Here is a 24957-nt window from a genome sequence, read left to right as displayed (position 1 = left end):
CTCCTGACACAACTTCAGGCATTCCCTTGGGTCCTGTCACTGGTTACTGGTCACCAGGAAAGAGATCAGTGTCTGCTCCTCCACCTTCCCTCATGAGGAAGTTGTTGACTGCAACAAGGTCTCCTCTCAGTCTCCTCCAGGCTGAACAAGTGACCTCAGCCATCCCTCACATGGCTTCCCCTCAAGGCCTTTCACTCTCTTCATTGCCCTCTTCTGGACTATCTTTAATAGCTTTATGTCCTTCTTACATTGTGTTACTGAACACTGCCCCCAGCACCCATAGTGAGGCCACCCCAGTGCAGAGCAGAGTGGGACAATCCCCTCCCTTGCCCGGCTGGCCATGCTGTACCTGATCTTCTCCAGAAGAGCCCATAACCACCTGTCATGGCACACCAATCACTGGACTCATCCCACCATGTTTTGCTCATCAATTTTAGATATTTTAATCCAAGTAAAAAATTCTGCTAATAATTGCTGGAGGATAGCCTCAAAGCTGGTAATTGGATAGTAAATTTCAAATTTAGGGATTTTTGGGTGAAAATTACTTTGATCAGAAGTTAACCACTTAATTCCATTAGCTGGATCCAGGCAAGAAGTTGTTCTGCACAACAATAATGATGTGTTTCATCCATGTTTCTGTCTTTACTTCCTGATCTGAGTCACTACAATTTCTTCCTACACAAGAGAGATCGCCAATCTTACTATACCATATCTGATATACATGGAACATGACCAACTGCTTAGGATATGCTGTGTTTTTAAAACACAAATGTTACAGAATTCATGAATATTCCTGAACTGTCAAATCAACCTTTCAGAGAGCAATGCAGGATGGTTGCCCACTTAGAACCTGAAGTAATAGGGCATTAGTACCAGGTCAGTTCTGCCTTGTATGTGGAAGGAAACCTACATCACCTTTCAAACCTACCCTGCTTTCATTTGTGAGTGGAAGTTTATGCTAATGCCATTTTAACAAATTCCTGATCATGTATCAGCCCCTGGAAAGACCATAATTTTGATGTTTAAAATGTATTACTAAAGTTACCTGGTAGTAGTTTATGGTACAGATGAAAAACTGGGATACTAATGGTTTTGCTGGAAGATTCTCCTCCTGAGGAAGAAGTACCAACTTTATCTGCCATCACTCTTCCTCGTCTTGATGGTGGACGTGGAGGGGTGGATGAAACAGCTCTTTTTGACTGAGATTTCAAACCTAGTACAGAAGTAAATAATTTCAAGTTGTTCTAAGTATTGAATACCTTCAGTTAGCCAAGATACAACATACTCAATGATAGAAAAATATAAGAACTTTACCTCACTAGCTAATTAAATACCAGAATAACATTTATGTATAAAACATATTTGGATATAATATGTATGTTATATCCAAATATGTTTTATACATACATATTTATACATACAGTATATTTTTAGTTAAAAGGCTGTACATTCTCCTAAACCCCAAACATAAACCAAGCCATAACTAGATGATACCATGCATAAAAAAAAGCAAAAGCTATTCTGATTCTGCTCTCATTGAAGTGTCTCACAATGGGCCCTACAGCAAAATGTTTTTAAGCTGTCTTTTCACCTGAAAGCAAGAAAGGCAAAATTTTCCAAATTGACAGACATTTCAGCACAGATTATAGATAATAACCCCTTGTCTGGCCTACAAAGGTGACTTTAGCTGCAGTACTGACAGTACCACATGTGATGAAAGGTGTCTTTACATGTGCTTTCCAAGTTCCCCGATCCCAAAACATTTCAAGTAAGCACTACGTGAAAATTAGGAGGCAGAATAGCTACATAAAACCTTACTGTTATTACACAGCAAGACTGCCTTATCTTAGGACAGATTAAGGTGATTTAAGGTAGAGCAAAATTACACTGCAATCATGTACACTTCTGTGCAGGTGACAGACCAAGGAAAAAAGCCAGGAGGTCAAGACACAAATACAGACAATTACTAACTTATCTTTGTCCAAGAGCTGCCACAAAACTAAAAAACATCCACACTTCAAATGCTGTAATATGCTCTGGTTTCAGCTGATCATTAGAAGCAGCTCTAATGTGCATCACATTGTCGAATAATCTCAGTACACTAAACTAGCTTGCCTCAGGAAGATCAGGCTGCAAATACCATCTCCTCCCTCGATTAATTTTACCCATAGGTAAAATGTTAAACACTTAACTTCTTGAGATTCTGAGGACACTAAAAAACCCTCAGAATATATGAAAAATTAATGACAAAAGAAGAAAATATTTGGTAAACAGGTAGAAAAACAAATACAAATGAAATAAGTTTAAATGTAAACTCTTACTAAATTGGAGAAAATTGAAAACAACATCAGAAAAACCTGAAATCCGCTTCTTTTTAATAGAGAATGGACTATATCAGGCAACTGGAATGATATGGCTGACTATACTATGCCCTATCTTCAAGCTTGGTGCAATATTGTTTTTTTTCAGATTTTTTGTGTTTTAACCCTTTTCTGGGATCTATCAATATTTTAGATACTACGGAAACATATTTAACTTGTTTAAGTGGCACTTACTATAACTATCTTGCCAGATAAAGATGCTGTAATTAACATAGCCATGCAGTTTTAAGTGTACCAAGTTCAGTGGAACCGCTGCCCTGTTCAACATTTGCGTTGTTATATCTACATCTAAAAACTTGAAATAAAAAGCTTAAGAAATATTGGTGCCAAAAGTCAAAGGAAATCAGAATCTCTGTTTTATGCTTCATGAAGTGTGAATGAACTCAAGGTACCTCAATAATGGCAGAAAGCTAGATAGGAAAAGAGTAGTTTGAAGTTGATTAATCAACTTCAAACTGAAAGACTAATGACTTCTATAGCCATCATCTAAACTGTAACATTTGTGTACCACTGCAAAATTACTATGTTTAATCTATATCCTCCAACAAAAGGTTTGCATTTTTGTAAGGAAATGGGCTTACATTAAAGACTTCTGAAGGTTCGACTCAATAGCTTTTATAAACTGAATGCTCTGAAAGAAACTCCAGTATTAGTTGTTTCCAAGTGGAATAGCATGGGTTTATGCCAAAGTCTCCATTTCTCAGAGACCATTTCAGCAGAGTATCATTAATTGTTATGCAAAGTATAAGGATATCTTTTATTTCCAAATGATATTTTCAGAAAAGAGGTGACTAAACTGTTGCACCAGCTACTGCAAAAAGTGGTGTCATTAGAAAAATGCTGTAAAATACCCTACAACAGAATCCTTGAAGATATCACTGACACATATATTTAGGTGTACATATATTTGACAAATTTGTCAAAGTATAATCTGCTAAAGGAAACTGTTTCACCAGGAATCAGCTTTTGCTACCTAACAGTCAGTTACATTACAATTGTAGTACAATTTTAGTACCAGGTACTACAATCTTTCTAACCATCACTAGTAACAAAATTAATTATTGGTAGATATTTTCTTCCCCCAACACACTTTGAACACCAGAAAGATCCATTTTATAAACGATAGAAGACAAAAGACATACCAGAAGCAACAACAACGCTGTAATTGTCCTGAAATCCATTTTCAGCTTTAACTTTTTCTTTCTCCTCATAATTCTTCTTTTCTTTATCTTCCTTCTGTTCATTAATTAGCTTAGCTGTAATACTGGGTGTATCTATATGGGGATGGAGGGGACAAGGACAAACAAAGAGAGGAAAGAAAAGCATTTCAAGATACTAAGTTGATTTTATTAGTTTCTAAGCTGTTAACAAGGCTATTCTCAACTACTGTAGCATTTCAGAGCTCCAACACACGCAGCAATAGTCTTGTCAATAACTGTGAATTAAGATATTACAGTAATTCTGCCCCCTTCTTCCCCCAAAACTCTGTTCTCTGATAATTTTAATCTGTAACAATTTAAAACCATTACTTGATGAGTCAAGTGTTTTCACATTAAAAAAAACTACTAAACCACTGCAATCAACAAAAACTGAGATTAAGCAAAAAATCTCTATCCAAACCCAATGAACCAAAAAAACTCACCAAAAAATCTTGACAAAACAACAGCAAAAAAAAAAAAAAAAAAAAATCCAACAAAAAAAGAAATACTAAAACTTTTTCTTAAGGACAGCTGCAGATTTATTTAAACAGGCTCTTGTATTTGGGTCTGGGTATCTCTCATTACATACTGATCCAATTTCAGAACTGGTAAATTCTCTTCCTTTGAAATTGGAAGATGCCTAAAATACATTACACAACCAAATCTTGAGCTGTTTGCTTAGATTACTGCAGTTCAACCATTTTGGTTCAATCATTAGTGTAGCTCACAACTATCAATATGTTATTAAATCTAATTTCTTAAATCACTGATGACTGGTGACAATGGACAATTTCATACTCTGTATGGTACAACACTGGCACCAAAATGGCCAAGTAATTTTCTAATTGCTTCTGAGTAGTCACTTGTTTCCACATAGCCACAGCAGCTTTAAAGCACAACTCAAGACCTGAAGTACCATCCAGCTACCTTTAACTGGGTGTCACCAGTGGGTGAGGTGCTGAATGGGACATGATTTGGCTGCTTGGAAATATATTATGATTTATACCTGAAGACATTAGTTATATCTGTATTAGACAGCACTGGAGACGAAAAAAAGATACAGAGTGTGAAACCACTGCCACTTACGACTCAACATTCACACAAATACACTCTTTCTATGTTTAGATCTGTGTGTATATATACAAACACATATGTGTGTGTATATATATATACACACAAATGTATCTATCAATGAGACTTCATATGTTCTTGGCTTTTAAAAAGATGTTCATTATCATCATTATTTTTATTAGTACTACTATTATTATTAAATTTCTGAATTTCTCTAGTTTTGTCCCCTGGACTCAATGTTGTCCACTTACTGTTGGGAAATTTAAAGGTCATTAATGAAATTATTAAAGAAGGTTAAGCAATGGTATTGTAACTACTCAGGTGATACCCAAATTTGTTGTTCAGTTTTTCCGAGTCAAGCAGTAACTCAAGATTAAGGTGCATGAAATACAAAACAACTGGTACTCATCCAGGCAATCCTATCTGCTGTGTACTGCACATTTTCTTCCTACAGTGAAGGGATGCAAGCAGCAGACCTATCAATGATTTCAGGCACCTCTTCTCCCCCTCTTTTTTTAAAAGCCGGGAAAAAAGTACAAAATGAATATGGTTCTTGTGATTTGTTCATGCAGAAAGTATGCAGAAAGTATGAAGTGGTTGAGACATTAACAGTAGTAAGGAAAAAAGAAGTTAGCCCAAGGGACAGATTCTGATACAAGATCTTCCTGACTTCCTGTTGCTGTAGCGATGACAGCCTTTCCTTTATTTTCTACCCCAGTCCACCCCTTCTCTCTTTCTCACCTAAAACACAGAGCTTGCTCCTCTTATATTCAAGCCTTCTTCACTCTGTCCTAACCATGGACTTCATAGAATGCTATACAAGAACCACAAAGCCAAGGCATAACAATGCAGCAGCAAACTCTAAAGTTATGGCGCCCTACAAAGTCAGCACTTGACCATTTTCAATTACAGGCATGACAGTTTACCACATCATCACATTCTCCTCTCCAGTCCTTACCAGCACTGGCTATCAAGCTGACAAAAATACACCACTAAGGCAGCTACTCAGTACATTTTATGTCACTGCTCAGCAACTGATCCCTACCTCGTATGGAGTGACCATCCCACCCATTACAGTAATGAGATCCTTGCACAGTTTGTGGTCAGAAAAACCTCAGTCAAATTTCACACATGACTCTCTGGACAGTAAATAAATCTAGAATTCTATCAGAAACAGTAAACTGTTCCTTGATAAATAAGATAAAAGCATTTAGCTAGGAATGGATATTTTTCTATTAAAATCCTAAACCACATCTTGTCCTATCTAGTATTGTGCCAAATAACATTTTAGTACTCCTATCAGCTTGTTAGGTAACATTTATTGACCCAACAAATTTGTAGAAGTTTTCCATAGATATAAAAAAGAAATAGTTGCTTTTAACTCCACGAAGACCTGTCTCATAAATTAAAAGCTGAATTACCCTGAGTTCCAAAGAAGTACACATTGAAGTAAACATACATACAGGAGCATACATACCTAGTCAGATGAACAGGCAATTAAGTGCATACCCTTCAATGCACATCTCCCATATGGCAAAAACATAATTGCTCTAATGATCTTTGATTTTTCTTTCGTATATTGAGAATCACATTTTAAGAATAAAGAGGATAAAGTCTTGGATTTGTTTATTTTTTTTTTTAACCAGACATGTATAAAACTGATTTGTCATTTACCATGACCAAACAATTTCTACTCTATGTATTACTAGAGGAGAATCAACTTGCATCTTGCCTGGCTTTACCTAGAGAGCTCTGTCATGGACATGACATCTTCAGTATGAATTCTCCTCTTATACTAATTTTTAGAAGCTATTAACCCTAATCTTTATATAGTTCTGTTTCCTAAAGTATTTAATGAGCACTAAAATTAAAGGTGGGATTTATTTTAAGATGTCTAGCATTTAGGTGTCAAAATCCATATTATGATCTGTGAAAGCCTGATCAACAAAGTTCCCTACAGACAGGTTTATCTCTCAGTGTATATTCAAGTAGTATGACTGAAAGTGCTGAAATTTAAAAAAAACCAAATAAATAAATGAATGCCTTCACATTATCCTCTCACTGTGTATAATTTAAAAATTAATATCTAAAAGTAAATTATACATTTCATTTTCCATTTAATAAGCAAATGCAAACATTTACATGGCAGACAAATTGTAACCACAGAAATAAGATGGAGCCTTTATCAATGTCCTTTTCACAGGACGTACATCTCCACCTTGAGACGTATCACTAAGTTCCAGGATGTTTAACTGACAAAATTTGGGGAAATGTAATGAATGGATGAAAGTCAGTGTGTTTTAAAGACTGATATTTGCAGTATCACTTATATGGTCAAACAAACACTATAAGATTTTTTTTTTAAAACTACATTTAAAAAAGAAGCAAAACAAAGCCACGAATTATTGCAAACTTGCCTGACACACGATCAAGAACTTCTGCTAGAGTTGTTGAGACAGGCAAGTGAAGAGTACGAAATTTATGTCCAGCTCCATACATCGGATGTTGAATTACATGACTAGTAGCATTAATTCTACCTTTGTACAGCTGAAAGGAAAAAAAAGTCAACATTAATTACAACTTCAACACTGAGAAAGAACTTAAGCCACTATGTTCTTATAAAGCCATGTCAGCTAGACAAAGCTAAATTCTTAGTGTGCTAAAAAAGAAACTGATATATCCTTCAACTTTGGAGGTATACAGTAAAATTGCATCAAATTAGGACATGTTTAGTTTTGTAACTCAAAATAATTTATTTTGAAAGTCTACAATATTTTTAGGACCAGAAACAGTATGATATAATATTTGCTAGAAGAAACCAATCATTTTACATAGCTGTAATATGAGAGAAAAATTGCATGCCTGAAACTTGCAATTATTTAGGAAATAACTATGAAACTAAATATCAAAAAATAACAATATAATTTGAGTAGAGAAAGAGGATGTTTCTCTGTTGCTCTGACTTGAGGAAGAAGCTTATTCTAGACTTAATATCCACTTTTTGTTATTATGACAGGTAACTAAGTCACCATTAGTTAAAACATTGCAAATTTTTTACCATAACGTATTTTAGACAGCCCTGAAGACCTCTTTATTAGTATGCACTTACAGGGCCAATTTATTGTCATGCAATGCAATGAAAAAAAAAATGTATTTGCTGAGAATCAGAACTAAGCTTCTGAAAAACAGTTTTGGTAAGAATGGGGAACCAATCTTTGAAAAGGTTATGTTGTTGGATATTCTAGAAGTATATCCTGTACATCTACATTATTTTTAAGTTTTCTCTTTGCATGTTATAGGAGGAATAATCTCAGTAAGAACACAATTTCACAGTGTTTTTAATATAAGAAATGGAACTATAACAACTTCAGGACATTTTTTCTGCTTTTCTGTATCAAGTAACAACTTTCTGTAAAATACTGTTGTATGTAAAACAATTAACAGAAAACTAATGCTACCTTTACATTATGAATGGACCTGCTAACAATTATTCAGCCAAGTTAGAACATTTGAACGTTTGTGCTGAAACTATTTGTGTCTCCTTTTCTATTTTATACTGCCTGACCCAAGTTCCCTCTCATATATCTGCTTCACTTTACTTATGAGATGCAGAAACCAAAGCAGCAAATACTGTTTTCTGGATGGTGCTATCAGATCTTTTAAAGAAACTTGTAGTTTTACCCTATTTTTTTAGTCATAGTCATCAACTGAGAGCACTTCAGACATCAAGCGTAATTCTGTTCCTGTGAAGCATGTGGGACCATAAAGCATACATCTGCTTTATAAATTAATTCACATATTTGTCACTCAATTTATTCATGGCATTTTGGCTAACTGCTGAAGCATGTCTGCCAGTTTTGACTATGACTGATCCTTAACGAAACTGCTAAGGTCTACTGAACAGATACTGTATCTATATTTATTGCTAGTGTGTAATGGTACTATTAAAAAGCCTTCTGTAAGATAAATTTCAGTTCTCAGATCATTCAGAAGCAGTATATTTCCAACAAATATTTTGTGTTATTGTAACACAGTGCCTTGAATTTTCTTCTAAAATGATGAGTCACAATTCAATTGCACTTTCCTTTCCAAAATTCCATAATGTGTACAGCAGAAAAAAGCTGCTAACATTTCAAAGCTGGATATACTCAGACTTAAGACTTGAAGGCTAAATTTATTCCACGTTTACCATATGGTATCAAAAATTCTTACTGGACAAGGCGACTGAAGAAATAAAGTCACTTTCTCATCCTCTAGCATCAGCTGCAAAAAAAGCCTCCTAATAAATCCTGAAATATTTCCAGAGGTTGGGAGGTTCCCACGCTGAGGAGAGGACTGGAACAATTCACAGAGAACCTGAGAATGCAAAATGATACCAGATTTAAAATATTTCTACATTTAGGTCTTTAAAATATAGCTCTGCGCAGCCATAGTAGGCAGTTCCCAAGATCCACTCCCAGTTATTACACAAACCAGCTCAGAAATGAGCACCACTGAAGAAAATACCTGCAGCAATAAGGCCTTTAATATAAAAGTGTAAAATGCTGACTACAGCATCAAAGTAATTATAAACATGTAAATTTCTCAAAAATATAAAAACCTGAAAATAAAGTAGTTATAAAAGCAGCTTTTGAATCCCTAAAGCATAAAAAAATAAAGCATTTCCCAAGGCATAATGCACTATTACTCCCAGACATTAACAGAGAACTGACTCAATTTTTTACTGGTCTACTTATTCCTAGAGCATCATTATTTGTAATGCTGAAAACCCATTCTTTCATTATAATTGCATTCAGCTATGTCTGCAAGGTTAATGAATGAAACAAAGATAGCTGAATTTGCTCTAGAATGCCAAATGCAAAGCCATATTCTGCAATACCCCTGACACAGGTTGCACAAGCAAACTTCTCAGAAAATCTCCTTAGGTTACTAATATTAAATATATGTGAAGCTTGCTGTTCAAATTCCATTTCACAGAAGTTTAGCCCTATCCAATTAAATAGTTTTTTGGATTTTGGTCTGAAGTTTATTTCTCTAAACCAAGAGGACTACGAATCTATACACAGGACTGGACAGCCATGCCAAAACATTTTTATATGTTTAAGACTCAGATCAACAAGCTAACAAGTTTAACATAAAATGTTTCCAGTCAATGACATCTTACAAAACCCCTAGTTATTATAAAGAAAAATAAAAAATGTAGAAATTTTTCAAAATTATCTGTAGTTATTAATAAATTAAAACATTATTTTTCTCTCTCACCTGTGCCATAAGTCTCTGGTTATTAGGATGGCAAGAGATGCATTGTAGGAAGAAAGCAACTGTTGCATTTTCAATTGCTGTCCGCTGCTGAGTGGTCAATCCTGTGGTTACAGTTGAAGAAAGCAAGCTGGATCTTGCACTGGTCTGCTGTGCTGTCATATTGTGTCCTCCAGAGGTAGCACCAGAATGGCACAACAGGAATAAAAGTGCTGTCCACAATGGATTGACTTCAGAGCCACCCAACCAATCCTTCATCATGTGGCTGTTGCCAACTTCTGTCAGAAACCTGAGAACAGGAGCAACCAGGTCTGCTGTGATGGGCATTTTATTAAAGTGCTGTGGAACATGGTGCCTCCTGAGCCTGTCCTGAGTGATATCCACTGATTGTGCAGTGCAGTCAGAGCTAGAAGTATGGTTAAAGCAAAAACTAGCAAGACTTCTTACAAGCAGTGAAGGCAAACCTGAGTCCAGTAACTGCTTGATAGCTTCAGGAGACTGCGATGAGGCAGCAAGAGTAGCCAGGTGAGACTCTGTTAGTGCAAGAGGGGCTTGTGCATTTTTAGAGTCATCTGTCAAAGATGAACTAAGGTCCTGCTTTTTGCTGTCATCGGTCATAGACAGTCTATGCTGACACTGCATTGGAGGAGGAGTGATACCCATCCATCCCATCAGTAAGGAAAAATAATTTGGGTGGATGTGGCACATGGAACAGAGCAAACTATCAACAGCTTTCTTCAAAACCATGTTGCAGGGAAGAGACATGGACCAGTTAAACAGTGACCTGTAGAAGACAGAAAATCATATCAATACATAGTTTGCCAGTCATTTTTCCCTTTTTTACCGCTGATTCATACAACATTTTTGCACTTTTATGATTTACTGTTATAGAAGCTGCTATGAAACACTCCATGCTGAACTTGGAAACTTCTTCTGGATCACAATATCAGCAGGACGCTGATTACCTAAAATGCATTTCTCAACTGTATGCTTAAATTTCTTTCACCATACTGTATTTTAAATAGATATAAACCAGCTGCACACAAATCCCAGATTTCGGTCTTTCGACAGTTGTCATGCATCTCATCCATTTTTAACCAACTGCAATCTCTTTGTGCTGTCAATTCCCCAAACTGCAGCTGTTAAGAGTCACACACATGACCCTGTGTGTGTACAAAGGTCATTTACATGAAGGTCTCAATTCCTTGTATGAACTTTAACATGTTTCAAAATTTTTGAAAATTTCCCTTATTAGGCATTTTCCTAAAGATGCTGCAAAAAACTGAAAGCAGCAACAACCTTGTTGGTTGGAGAACACGTCCTTGTTATCCTTACTTGACCTAAATTTAGGACACAAGTTAACAACAGAATTATTCTTCAGCAATTCTAAAATCCCATCTACCTCTGGCATCACATCCAAGTAACTATCTGCTTGAGTGCTAATCCAAGGCACATGAGTGCAGAAGCTAATTTAGTTCCTATTATTCAGCTTAAACTTCAGATGGGGTACTTATAAAGTAAAATAATTTCTTCACACAGACTTGTCCAGAGTATGTGAAGTACTTTTAAAAAAAAGGCAGCTTTCCAAACTGTATTCACAGTACCTCAACACCACAGGTGTTACCTTAACATTTACATAAAGTGGTGAACACACACTTCATGCCATCCAATGCTCAGTTTTAAAATTAAATTTGGATGTATTATTGTATCTTGCATTTTCATTTGAAGACAAGGATTATTTTCCCTTCTTCTGGATGGAAATGTTAGTCTGTATTTAGTCTAAGGGCACTCTAGGAATTTGAAGAACTATCTAGGTCTAACCAAAAGTTGGATTTATCACCAGGTCAAGGGTTGATAAAACCCCTCCCCAAGAGAAAACTCATCTAAGTGGATAAATGATCTATAACTCTGGAAAGACAGTCATGATTTCCAAAAGTCCACTTAACTCTTCTCCAACTATATATTAACACAATCCAAATGCTAAAATCTTCTGTATGAATTCATGCTCTATGAAAAATAAGGTTTTTTTCTAAATACATATTTAAAAATAACTAAGGGATTACCATCCATTGACCAAATAAAAAATAATGAAATGGAAAATGGGGATGATGGGAAAATATTTCCAAGAACAAAGTGATTTATCACATGAAGGAGAAACTTGGAACTATAGCTAGAATCTATTACAATATTTCAAAAGTTACACAATATTGAAAAAGATGAAAAATAGATATGAAAAGTTACTTTTATTAGAAAAAAATTTTGCCCATATAACTCTGACAAAAAAACCTTTTATATTTATTAAAGAATATATTTTATAATTTGCTCCAGATGGCGGCCTATATGAGTGATCGTTTTATATCTGGGAGGAGGCAGGGGAACAAGGTCATATGATAACTTGCATACTCTAACTAGGTACAAACTATAATTTCTCCCTGTGATGAAAAAAACACACCTTCCTCCAAAAGACAGGAACTCAGCTGTGAAACCCACTTTTTTATAAGACTAATTGGGCTGTCTATTTCAGAAAGTCCATTTTTATTAGAGCTTTTGCTTTTCAAATGCTAAGATGTAGCTTGAAAATGTATTTCTGTTACAGTGTATTGCTAAAAGGACTAATTGACCTGCAATTTAAACTCCTTAAACAGATTCCCAAGATGAACAAACTAATTTTGAATTAAAAATTATCTACATCACTGTATTAGTGAAGTGTCTTTGGAAATTGTCTTCCTTGAAGTCATGTTGCACATATGTCAGAGTTCCACATGCTTGTACCTGTAACCATAACTTGATGATGTTTTAATGTCTGACTATGCCTAGAGGAGACTGGTTGTGGAAAAATGTGAAGATTTCCTAAGAACAAGAACAAAACCATGTGCAAAGATCTCTTCATTAACTGCAACCACATTCAACAGTACAAATCAAAGATGTCTGACTAATGCTAGATACAGTAATTTAACAGTCATTTTTCCATAAAACATGTGAAACAATGTTATGTGGCTTATTTTGTTTTGTTTAAATTGAAGAGATAGTTAAGCAACATAAATTGCAAATATTAGACCATGTATTTTCATTTTGGGAATCACTAAGAGTATACATTTAGGGTTTAGAGTGAACTTCTCTTTAGAATGTATCAAAATGAAGCAAGTTCATAGTTTAAGATCCACTCCAGATTTTGTCCCTTCATTTCTTTCAGGTCAAACTGGCCATAACAGAAGTGAAAACTCCCAGAAAACATTTCTACCTTCTAACCTCTCAGTTACAGAAACTATACTGAGAAAAATAAAATAATGCTTCTGTAACAGCATCCTAATGAAGATCACTTATATATAGTGTGAAAATTACTGCAAATAATTTCAACAAGAATAGTCCATTAAAAGACCTCATGAACGAAACCAGGACTCAGCTTACCTTTCACATATATACAAGTATGCACACAGATTTCCTGTTTCCTTTCAGATTTTTGGGTCTTTAAACACAATTATACCTGGAATATGTGAAGTGCAGCTTTGAGTTTTGAAGTACAGAACTACCTGTTTGGGTATCTTTAGGTATCCACTCTACCAATTAGCTTCAGGCATATCACTTTCCACTACTATTTCACAATAAGTGCCCTTCAAGTTGTATTATATCAATGAACAAAACAATTTAATGATAAAAATAACGTGGTGCTGAACTTTGCTTCACTTACTCAAAGAGCTCCCTGTCCAGTAATGCCGGCAAATCATATTCAACGAGCAATTCGTAACTGTGCCACAGAATGGCTGCTACACAGTGCAGGTGGGAAGGAGATGGCATCAGGAGCCCGTACTCTCTGGTTGAGCTATTGGGACAGATGTAACTGACCCGGCCACTCTTCTTCAGAGCTGCAACTCTTGCAGAATCACTGACCCATTTCAGCAGTGCTTGAATTCTGTAAGACAAGATGATGTCGCACATTATAAATGAGCAAAGAAACACTCAAGAGTCAAATTAGCTTTTGTAGTCCAATTTATCTCTTTCTTTGAAATAAGGTTCAAGAGCGAGCTCAAGCTCTTTTTTTCTCAAGACTCAGATCAGGGCAAAAATTTATTAAAAAATTTATATTGGATAGCCAAATATGAACCTCCTATAGAGAAAGAAAATATAGCAGGTATCTGATTTCTGACTATTTGAGAGAAAAGTCAGTTGAAAACCAAAGTTTTATCACATTTGTAAGAGCAGAAATAAAGAGGGATAGCATTCCCTGGAAAGGATGAAAAGAGCTAGGACAGAAAACTGGGAGAGCTTTTTCAGATTTCTGCACTTCCATGCTACCTTATAACAATCAGATTCCAAAAATGTTTTATTTTGTGAACTAGTATCAAGCCACTGTTTAGCACGTTATTTTTTGTATATGCTTCCATATGACAACCCAAATAACATTACCTATCTTTTGTTCCAGGGTCTTGAGTTGTTCCAAGCTGATAAAGAATGTCTATTGTGGAGTCAGAAGAGAGACCATTTAATCTTCCAAACAGTAAAGGGCTATTCAGATCTTGCCGCATTCAAAAAAAAAAGGGGAGGGGAAATAATAGAAGTACTTACATACGTATTTTTTTTTAAAGTGTACTAATGACATTATTACAGAATTGCAATATTAACATTGAATTAAGTTTTCCCATTAACATAAGGATGAAATTCCTATACACACCACTGACTCAAAACTGTGCATTTTGTATGTCCAATGTTCAGCTTTACTATGAAAGGAAAAGCCATTACAATATTCATTAGATACAGGACTTAAGAGGTTTACATAGTAGGGCTTTCTTCAAAAAGACATAACTAATTCTAATAAAGCTGTCAAACCTCTTTCTTGACAGAAGCAAACACTTTTCTCAAAATGAAGGCTTATTTAAGTTTATCAGTGGGATTACAGCTGAAGATTTCCTGTTTATTTCCTGTTCAGCTTCTCCTCATTGTGCTCATCCTCTGACCTGCCAGAAAGTATTTTCCTAACAACATTCCAGCAAAACAGAGCAGTCTATGCTGCAACACTAACTCATGGCAAAGGAAGTCATAAGAAGCCATTTTAAAGAGAGTGTTTTCTGTTAGCAGCCTCAAAATAGGGAAAACTGAATTTGTTTTCTTTTATTTAGAAGCTACAAAATGGCAAAGTGGTATGAAACCATAAATACAAAATCCCTGGTGCACTAACAGAACAGCTTCTGCAAAACTTCACTGTGGGACATAGAATGTAGTTGTATCTTCATTATGTACCTCTACACATAAATATTTTCAATGATTACTTTCAGAACTCGTACTGTTCTACAGCCTACTGCTGCCCAAATTCTGCTGCATTTGTGGCAGTGCTCTTTATTTCAAAACGTCTGGATACAGTATCTAAAGTAAGAGGCATTTAGGATACACTGCATCCTATGCTGTCTTCAAAACACCCATCTAATTATGAAAAACCAGACAACCATGGTTGCACTGCTTTATCCAAGTAGGGCAACCCACATACAAAGACTGTGATACTTAGGAGCCCAATGAAACACAATGTTGAGTTCTGGCAACCCAGGTTCAGAACCAGAAAGCAGCATGCAAATATACTGTATTTGTACTTTTATACAGGGAATGCTTTTAAGCAACAACTGAAAAGAAACACACTGCACTCACCTGCAGGATCACTCCCTGATGCTGAGCAGTTTCTTAGAAGAATGTCAATCAATTTTAGGCCAATTCTGGTGGACTGAAGCCCAATTTTCACAAGCACAGCCTCAATGTTTGGAGAATGCATCCCACAGTAAGGGGACATTAGCAAAGCAGCACATGTCTGCAACAGATTAGCAGTGGGTGCTGCAGCACTGGCCATCATTCCTTCCAAATCACTTATGTGAGTGAGGCAGTGGTGTAATAATCTTAACCATCCAATACTGAAAAGGAAAACAGAAAAATGAGCTAATGCATTAATTTATTGTATTACTTTTTAGCTGTAGCACAACTACCTGTTTTAGATTATAGGACAAGTACTGCAGAAAACTTCTGTGACATGATCAAACATCATGTGAGCAAAGCAAATGACTGAATTTAAGACCACAATGAAATACATATTAGTAATGCTGTTGTAATAATTGGATTAAGATTATAAGAAAGGCGGGGGCTGTGGACAGAAAGAGTTCAGAGCCTGAAAGTTTTACTACTAAGGTTTTTAAAGATTTCTCGATTCACATACATATTTCTCCCAACACGAAGAAATCCTTCCCTGGTGAAGAGAAAGATGAAAGGGAAAGTGTTTATATATGGGTATGGGTGTGGGGCAGGTTTGGGTTTTATTGATTGTTGGGTTTTTTTCTTCTTTATTGGGTTTTATTTGCTTGTGTATTGTTTTTATTTACATCAAAATGAGTGAAAAGTGCAACAGTAGTTGGCATTAAAATTATACAGCTGCACAACTTCCCTGACATTACAAACTTTTAGGATCATACATATTTACAATAAACTACAGTGAACCCTAGGGAACCTGATTTAAAATTCATATAGAAAAAAGCACAGAAATTAAAAATGTGTTAGCTACTACATTTCCCTCATGTCTCTCATTCTTTGACAAAATCACTCAGAAATTCTTTTAATAATAAATCCTGAAAAATAAACCTATTGTAATTACATCAATGTAGAAACACATCTATTAGACTTTACACAATAATACTATTTAAACTAGAATCATGAGCAAGATGGCAATCTAAGCTGTATGTAAAATAAATGGCATCTTTCACTGACAAATTCTAAACTAGCAGGTTGTTTCCACAACTAACCTTTACCACAGTTTTAAAAATGCAAACTTTATTACAGATCCTAAATTAGGATTACAATTTAATTTTAGGAATCATTTACTCCTAAATGGATTGGATTCATCAATTAAAAAAGAGCAAGTTCTCTGTTATGTCTAAAACAAAATTTACACCAAGTTTATTGAATATAAGTTTCACATTACTATCATTCTTTTATTGAGATACTTACAACATTAGGCCAAAAGCTACAATAAAACATTTCAAGAAATGAGGAATATACAATCAACTTCTTTCTTTAGATACTGGTTATTCTTGCATGACTTTATTATAACCTTTTCTGATGTAAAAACATAACATAATTTGGCTATAGTGATTTTCTTCACTGCTATTTAAGAGCAAAGGCCAATCTCAGTTATACAGCTTTTACAAATATACAAATATACATGAAAGTATTCATGTTCTCTAAATTTATTTATGCTCTCAAAATTTTTCCCTCCAAAAGAAAGGTTTTTAAAACTTTCCTATGCTCTCTTCAAATTTATAAACACTAAAGTTCAAAGATAAAATATTTAAAATTAGCAAGTTTTTACAACTTAGTAAGCTGATTTTAAAAACCAGGACACCTCAAAAATCTATCCAGTAAATTAAATTCCAAGTTGGAAAATGCTGGCTCTTTAAAAAAATTCCTTAAGTGTTCATTTATTTTTATTTTAAAGAGTACAAATTCATTTATTTCTTTTTAAATAACTAAGAGACTTAAAATGCCACCTAACCAAATAAACACTTTTGAAAAGAAATCTTGCTGATATGCCAGAATCGTAAGAATCTCCAGCTCCTATTTCTGAAGTGTCTGCAAACAGCAATATTAGATATGACTTCCACAAAACATTGTTCTATTTCGACTCCTGCTCCAATACTTATGTAACTTGTTGACTTCTATATGGGTAAGTATTTTGGCACTCCGTATTTTTTGACAACTGCCTACCCATTAAAAACACAAAATGCAACTCAAAATACTTTCCTGTGCTTTATATTCTCTCAAAGTTGCAGGGGCAAAACATTCCCTTTTACATTTGCAGACTAAGCATGCTATTAAAGAAGGCAGAAGTATTGCTTCTATTTCCCTTCATATTGGAAAAAAAAGAGGAAGAGTTTGCTACTGAAAGAACTGACTCAGAGAAGAAAACGCCATAAAAAGCCTGAACCCTAAATCATTAATTGGCACAGACTATCCCCTGACACGAGCCCTACCTCGTTTTGGAGACCTGGTCCTCGGAGGGAAGGAAGGGATTGTTGACAGTGGCAGAGGAGGTGTTTCCAAAGGCGGTGAGGCCCAGCAGTTTGATCTGGGAGAGCCCCAGGGTGCTGGCATCCCGAGGGCGATGGAGACGAAGGCAGACAGCTGAGGCAACTTCAGCTTTTACCAGCTGGATTTTTATATAGGTGAGACCACTCGTGATAACAGGAGTTGACAAAGGTAACATATTGACACCATCTGCGCTTATTTCAACAGATACTGATGACGGGCAAGCTACAGAGTAAGATAAGAAGGTTCAACACAATTTTAAAATCTGTTCCAGTTTGTCTTCATCATGAATACACAGTCAACACTTAAAATTGAGAGAACAGAATGACTGAAATTATCTCAGGCAGACACTACTACAGAACTGCAGCTAGGGAACTTGACCTGGGAGATGGTACATGTTAAAAAGCACAAGCATTTTGATATATGGTATACAGATTTTATTTCAAAGACTTCAGGTGAAGAACAAGTCCTCTCACTGAAAACACTGTTTCCCTATGAGGGTTACAACAATAAGAGCTGAAAATCTCATGCTTTTTCCCAATTACCATACACAAGCAGTTTGCCTGAAGGGCCTTGACTAATATCACTTTCTCACTAGGCAAAGTTTTGATAAGTATGATAAAGTTTTTTGACATATTTAACATGAATGTCACATGACATCTACTACACTAGAAAACAAAGAGACAGGGACTTCCAGTCTTCTGGTCTCAAGGAAAGCAGAATTTGCAAGCTTTTCAAACTTACTTTACAGGCATTACTCAAACAACCTCCCAGCTTTAGTTCCTCTGATTACACTCTTTGTATCGTATCCCAACCTTCAAATTTTTCAACTGGCATCAACATCAGTGAATCTACTTACTTGCCAGAGAGGCCAGGTGAGGCTGGATGTGGATCTCCTTGAGCAGCACAGCTGCGGGAAGGTGAATTGTGAGGTCACACCAGGCTTCCTCAGGTAAAAATATGTATGACCATGCAGCAGAGCGAGCCCGTCTGTGGGGAGGAGTAGCCTGCAGCAGCACTTCAGCAGGCTGGGCAGTGGGGCTGCTCGAGGTGATTGAACCTTCAAAAACAGCACCATTAATGCTGATTAATGTTTATTAATAAAACCCAGATTTACAACCAGAACTGTGGAAAACACCTTTTCTTTTCTGTATCATATGTTTTCCTTTATCAGTAATATCCCATGTTTAATGCCCACTGTCCAATTACTTTTCTTTTACTCTGAACTGTTTTAAATAGGCAGTATACATATGCACATGCATATGTACATCCTTGAAATTTTCCAGGGGATAATTGCTACCAAAATTCTAAACTTACTCTCAAGAGTACATGACAAAAACAAGCCAAATATAAAGGTGTAGGTCAAAAAGTGTGCTTAGAACTTGAACTCAGTTAATTCACAGTTAACACATTTTAAATACTAAAATAACATAAATTACTTAAAAACCAACTTCTGCAACCCTTTTACTTTAAAAAGGTTTCACATGAAAACCCTTTTCTAAAAAGACACCAGAATAAAAAAAAACTGACCACAGTTGCTGCTTCTTTTTCTACCTCTAGCATAAGTTAAGAATGAAGGAAGATGTAGGCTGCCTTCTTCAGCAGGTTATAGAGCATCAAGACCAGATTTGAGCTGTTCCAAACTCCAGGTACTTGGGCTGTTTTACTGTGAAGTAACTATAGCCTGACCCCATGACTAAATGTCTAGCAGCAGCTGGACATTGATAAACTTTCAACTCAAAATGAATTAAGCCCATCTCAGAGTATGACCACACAATGAGAATCAGAATGTACTACATAGACTACAAAATGATAGGAATTAGAATGTGCTAAGTGAGGGCAACTAGAAGGTAAATTTTAAAAGCACACTCCTGACTGAAAGTTAAATATTAAGAGAGATACCCTCATGACAGAACATCAAGAACTGCAGCACTTTGTAAGCCGGAAGATAAGGTAGGCAAGCACTGACTACCATATATGCTTAGGATTTTTACTATTTAAAGTAACAAAGAACAAACATTTACAGAAGTACTAAACTCACCATTTAGAAATTTGTGAAGAGTAAAGTAAATTTCCAGTGGCCCCTATTCTACCAAATAAACCTCTTTGTATTATCTATCACAATGCCATTATTTTGACACTCTTAAATCTGAATCACAGTACTGAATGGACTGCTTTCTCATTCAACAACCTCTCCAGAAATTTTAAAATGAATCCCCACTTGTCAGTGCAACAAACTATGAATACATTCAAGGGCTGCACCAGGCTAGTGGGCAGCAACAGAAAACAAAGACATTAGTACTGAAAAGGAAAGCCTTTATAAGATATTACAGCACCGCTACCTGTTAAAACACACATTGTAGTTAACTGGCAGCCATTGTATTGATATCAAAACAGCATTGCAATTCTAAAAAATGTTCATGAAGACCACATGAGAGCAGTCAGAAGCAGATATGAGAGCATCAGCAGCAATATCAGCCTTATGCTCCAGCTTCTGGCTCTGCTTCATAGAGCACAAGCTCATTCCCTGTCTTCCCACCATACCATGATTCTGTATTAACTCCATCAAAATTGATGTGCCTTAAAAGAAGTTACTGAGTCTTATTGTCTATGTCTAAGGCAGACGGTGGGCTGGAACCTGGCATTCCCTGACCTAAGCGGGGAGAAAGGGGCTCACCTTGATGTATGACTTCAGCAGAGACAGATCACTCCCTTTCCTTCTCTCCCCTGTCTACATGAGGTCTTATTACCTGTGGTGGAGGCGACCAACCTCATTCCTTAACATTACCTTGAAACACCAGCAACCCCTCTCATTAGAGGATTTAGTAGTACTGGAACATTTGACACTAATGTATTACTTTTTGTTAAGAACTTGATACACATTGAAATTACTAGTAGATATTAATCTAAGAGAAAGAAGAATTACTCACCCAAAGGTGCAAAATTGTGAATTCCTTCTGCATTATCAGGCTCAGAAGCGAGCACTCTGGCTTTCAGACTGCTATCTGTCACTTTGGTGGGACCAGAATCCAGGAATTTCATAATAGTTGAAACCATGCTTCTAGCTGTGTTAACAATAGCTCTTGTGCTTGTTACCATGTTGTTACAGATAAGTTGAACACCACCTGTGTATAATGTGGACGGAGAGAAAAAAAAATACTGCTCAGAATCACATGACAGATTCCACAGAAGCAAAGGCCTGTTTAGTAAACTGGCCCATGTCAACACATATATGTATTCTTTAAGTGCCAAAAAAAAAACCTAAATCAAACTTTTTATTTGATGTGGCTAAAGAAAAGACATTCTTACCCATATCATGGAAAGCCTTCAGTGCCTCACTGGTATCCAATACTCGTAAAATGAACCAGAGCAGTGGCTCAGATAACTGACACGTGGCGAGAGAACCCTAGAAGAAAATAAATTAAGAAATATATGGTTTCATACAAAATTAGTACAGTAGAAATTCAAATAACAGCTCTCAGCCTACCCTTTTAGTAGGCAAAACTACCAGGGAAGAAATGCCACCACAGCTGGCCTCTCTGCCACCATATACTATACCATGTTCCACATGGTAAAATTCCTTACACAGGAAAAGTCTTTGGGGTATGGAAAAGCTCAAAGTCAGGGGGTGAGCATCTTCACGGAAATATAAGTACTGAGCATTAAAATAGCCACAACGTGCTTCTCACTTGCACATAATAAAATATCTTCAAGCCTTTAGCCAGAAACATTCACAGGAATGTCAAAATGTCCTTAAAGAAAACTCTATCACAGGCAACAGAGAGATACTTCCTAACTTCAGCACCCAAATGAAGGGAGGTTGTAAAAATGTTAACATTTCTTTTACATAGCAATACTTTAGTTTTCTGACCTTACTACTGATTACAGAATCAACTACCTTGAAGCACAGCAAGCCTCAGGGACCTTACCTGCCTTCCCATGTACCCACAAGCCATGTAGGTAAGAATTGGCTGAAGCATCACTTGAACTGTTGTTGCTTTCTTACTAAGTGTTGTCAGGATAGTAAACAACCCATCTCCAACTGATATTGCATCTAAGCCACCATGAAAGTTCTCATGCTTAGTCAGGTGTAAGCCACTTGCACCTAAATGAAAACAGACAGTTCAGAGGTCACAAACTGAGACCTAACAAACCATTAACAGCACATAAGACAACTCAAGAACATTCAAATATTCACATGGGTTTTACAAAGTAAAAATAGACCAGTTTTCAGGATCACATGACTTACAATTAGTATTCCCAGATATGTATGTGAGAAGTTAATTACTCAGGGCCATCCTGGATCCTGACCAGCTGGCTTGCCAGATGCAGTAAATTAACACTATTGGCATAAATTTTGACATCAGAGCCACTACCTATCAGTAACATTTGCAGACATCTTCTTGTTTACCTGTCCTGGTAGCACCTTTCCATACTGCATTAGTTATTACATATTTATTACTATATGCCGATAACTATATTTTGGATCCTACGCAAACCTGGCTGCAGTCTTGAAAAATTCTTTTTTTTCACAGAAATTGTCCGGAGAGAGCTTAATATAGTTTTTCTTGAAGGAACTAAACCCACAAATAGCTGTGTTACATCTTCCCAAAATACATGGACAGATAATCTTCAATAACCTGTATTAAAAACCCTTTGGAAGAACAATCCATTGAAGGGATCAGCAGGCCCAGAACCCTAATTTCAATGAAAAACATTTTGAAGAAAATACCTTTCCAAATTGCCCTTAAAAAATGCAAAGCAATTGCTTGACAAAAATCAGTGGTTTAGAAAGACATCAAAGTTGAAAAGACTATCTGAATTTCACTCCAAATAAACACACACTCAGAACAACCCACCATTCCCAGAACAAACTACTTTTAGTGCTCAGAGTGTATTTGCAATATGACACCAACTATCCAAAGTGAAGAAGGAGATGCTCTGGAACTAATTTCAGGAAGGTTCCAACAGCACAATCCAGGCTTGTCAAATCCTGCCTCCTGTTTAATTCGACTACTAGAGGTAACTATCTCTTCCTCAACTGCTTTCATGCTGTAATAAACCACTGCTCTAATATTCATGAGGGCTCACTGAACAAGTAACTGTTTCCTGATAATAGCATTGGTTAAGTTTTGTATCTTCTTAAAACAGGAGCACAGAAAAGGCCAGAGCAACTTCTTTCAAAGTAAGAAAATTACTGTAAAGAGAACAAATCTTACAACTATTACACCTGAAATGGAGTGCAGGTCTTTGTCTATCCTCCAGCAAAATGTTCTGCACATGCAGAAATCCATGGTATTTCAGCCAGTGGTTTAACTTGTGCAAATAAATTCTATGATACCACCACAGCACACAAGTAAGCCACAAAGACAGGTAGTCTGAGAAAATGCATCTCTGATAAATGTCTTGCAAACAGCAGCTTTAATTTCTATGTATCATCATCTCCTTTACTAGTTCATAGCAGGAAGATTCCACCCACAAATATATGACTGCAACTCCTAGAACGTGATGTTACTGCAATTTCTGATAAAACAGAGGAAAAGTTTAGGTATACTGTGAAAGAGACATGACTGTAATTTGTATTTTCCAAAAGTGATTTAAAAAAGAAAAATCATCCAATACATAGCAAACAACTGAGGTAAGGTGTCTTGTACAAAGAAGACTCATCCTAATTCATGTATAGAGGCATGTGATGGCCACAGACTGAAATACAGGAAATTCCACTTCAACATAAGAAAAAGGCTTTTCTACTTTAAAAAATATTGAACATTATAACAGGTTGCCCACAGCAGTTGTGGAGTTTCCATCCCTGAGGAATTAAAAATCCAACAGAACCAAGGTACTGAGCATCCTGCTCTCAATTGAGGCAGCTCTGAGCTTGTGCAGGAAGGCTGGTCTAGACAATCTCCAGAAGTCCTTTAACATAAAGCATTCTGAGATTCAGCAAATTCAAATGTCAAACACAATCCTGTTTGACAATTCCTGTTTCCAATTACTGACTCCCATCTCCTGTTAGAGGCTTTTTTCATGCATCTGTTCCTCTTTACCTTTGTCTCTTTTTTCCTGTCATTTCTGTAACACATTCTTTCACATCTACACCCAGAGATGAGATTGCAGAAGTTTTAAATGTTTCACCACCCAAAAGACCTTCTATGTTATTCAGAAAACACCTACCAATAATCATAGCCATAGCACTGCTGTTACACTGGCCAAGTGCAGACAGAATCTGGCTCATAATTTGTTGGTTGGCCAACACCAAGTCAGCCACATATGCAGTTGATCCTTGAGTATTAGGGTTGCTTCCATTGCCATCTTTGCCTCCTGAAACCTTTTCCTCATCAGACACACTGTCTGTAGTACTGCTTGATACTGGAACACGGGCACTGTATTCTCGGTTACTGGAAAGTGGCAGTTGAACTAAAATGTTTATCAGCTTTAATAAATCAAACATGAGTTGATCCCTTGTCATTTCTCCACAAACCGCTTTGGCATCACCTGGACGGATAATGTTGGCAAAAAGCCCTCCAAAACACGCTCGAGCACCCACAGAGCTGTCTGAGCCACTGCGAGACATTACTTTGTCTGAACACGTAATGTAATGATGCACAAGAAAGGTTATAGACTCAATCACTGCAGAAATAGTGCTAACTGATACAACTTCAAAATTCTGTTCCAGGGTGAATTCCAAGAGTTTCACTTGAGCATCCAATGGTCCCTGGCCTGTCTGGAAAGCACCCCTGAAAAAAAAAAAAAAAAAAAAAAGGAAATAGTTATATTTACAAGTTATACAGGTTTGAAGCCAAATCTCATCTTCCACCCACATCAAGCTTCTGTAATTTTTTAATATACTGATCGTTACTGCAGAACCTGCTCATGCCACTCCTTTCCTGATAACACTAAGGATTAAGAGGTTAACTTTGAAAAAAGCTAGGATTCATCTTGTTTTGTAATTCAGTTCATTTTGTAGGTAAATACTTGGAACAGCCTACATACAG

The 24957-nt window shown here is 36.3% G+C and overlaps 1 protein-coding gene across 9 annotated transcripts in view; it reads right to left on the bottom strand.

Annotated features, from left to right (window-relative positions):
- The window catches only part of BIRC6 (baculoviral IAP repeat containing 6), a 170025-nt gene that overhangs the window by 65102 nt on the left and 79966 nt on the right, over positions 1-24957 (bottom strand). For 8 of the 9 annotated variants that reach the window (XM_021548327.4, XM_085575518.1, XM_021548329.3 and 5 more), the window contains 14 exons: positions 24137-24699; positions 21892-22067; positions 21272-21368; positions 20893-21087; positions 18822-19022; positions 17908-18187; positions 15545-15801; positions 14315-14423; positions 13599-13820; positions 9914-10694; positions 8864-9007; positions 7069-7198; positions 3524-3655; positions 1046-1213 (listed from right to left, as the gene is read on the bottom strand). In XM_021548327.4, the coding sequence (XP_021404002.3) occupies positions 1046-1213; positions 3524-3655; positions 7069-7198; positions 8864-9007; positions 9914-10694; positions 13599-13820; positions 14315-14423; positions 15545-15801; positions 17908-18187; positions 18822-19022; positions 20893-21087; positions 21272-21368; positions 21892-22067; positions 24137-24699 (3455 nt within the window). The remainder of the gene's footprint in view (positions 1-1045; positions 1214-3523; positions 3656-7068; positions 7199-8863; positions 9008-9913; positions 10695-13598; positions 13821-14314; positions 14424-15544; positions 15802-17907; positions 18188-18821; positions 19023-20892; positions 21088-21271; positions 21369-21891; positions 22068-24136; positions 24700-24957) is intronic. The other variant, XM_085575516.1, reaches the window with a different exon arrangement.

Source organism: Lonchura striata, chromosome 3 (assembly GCF_050655825.1).
Source record: "Lonchura striata isolate lonStrDom1 chromosome 3, ASM5065582v1, whole genome shotgun sequence".
NCBI classification, from domain to species: domain Eukaryota; kingdom Metazoa; phylum Chordata; class Aves; order Passeriformes; family Estrildidae; genus Lonchura; species Lonchura striata.
The sequence above is the reverse complement of the archived record's forward strand: the minus strand, read 5'-3'. Positions and strand labels throughout refer to the sequence as shown.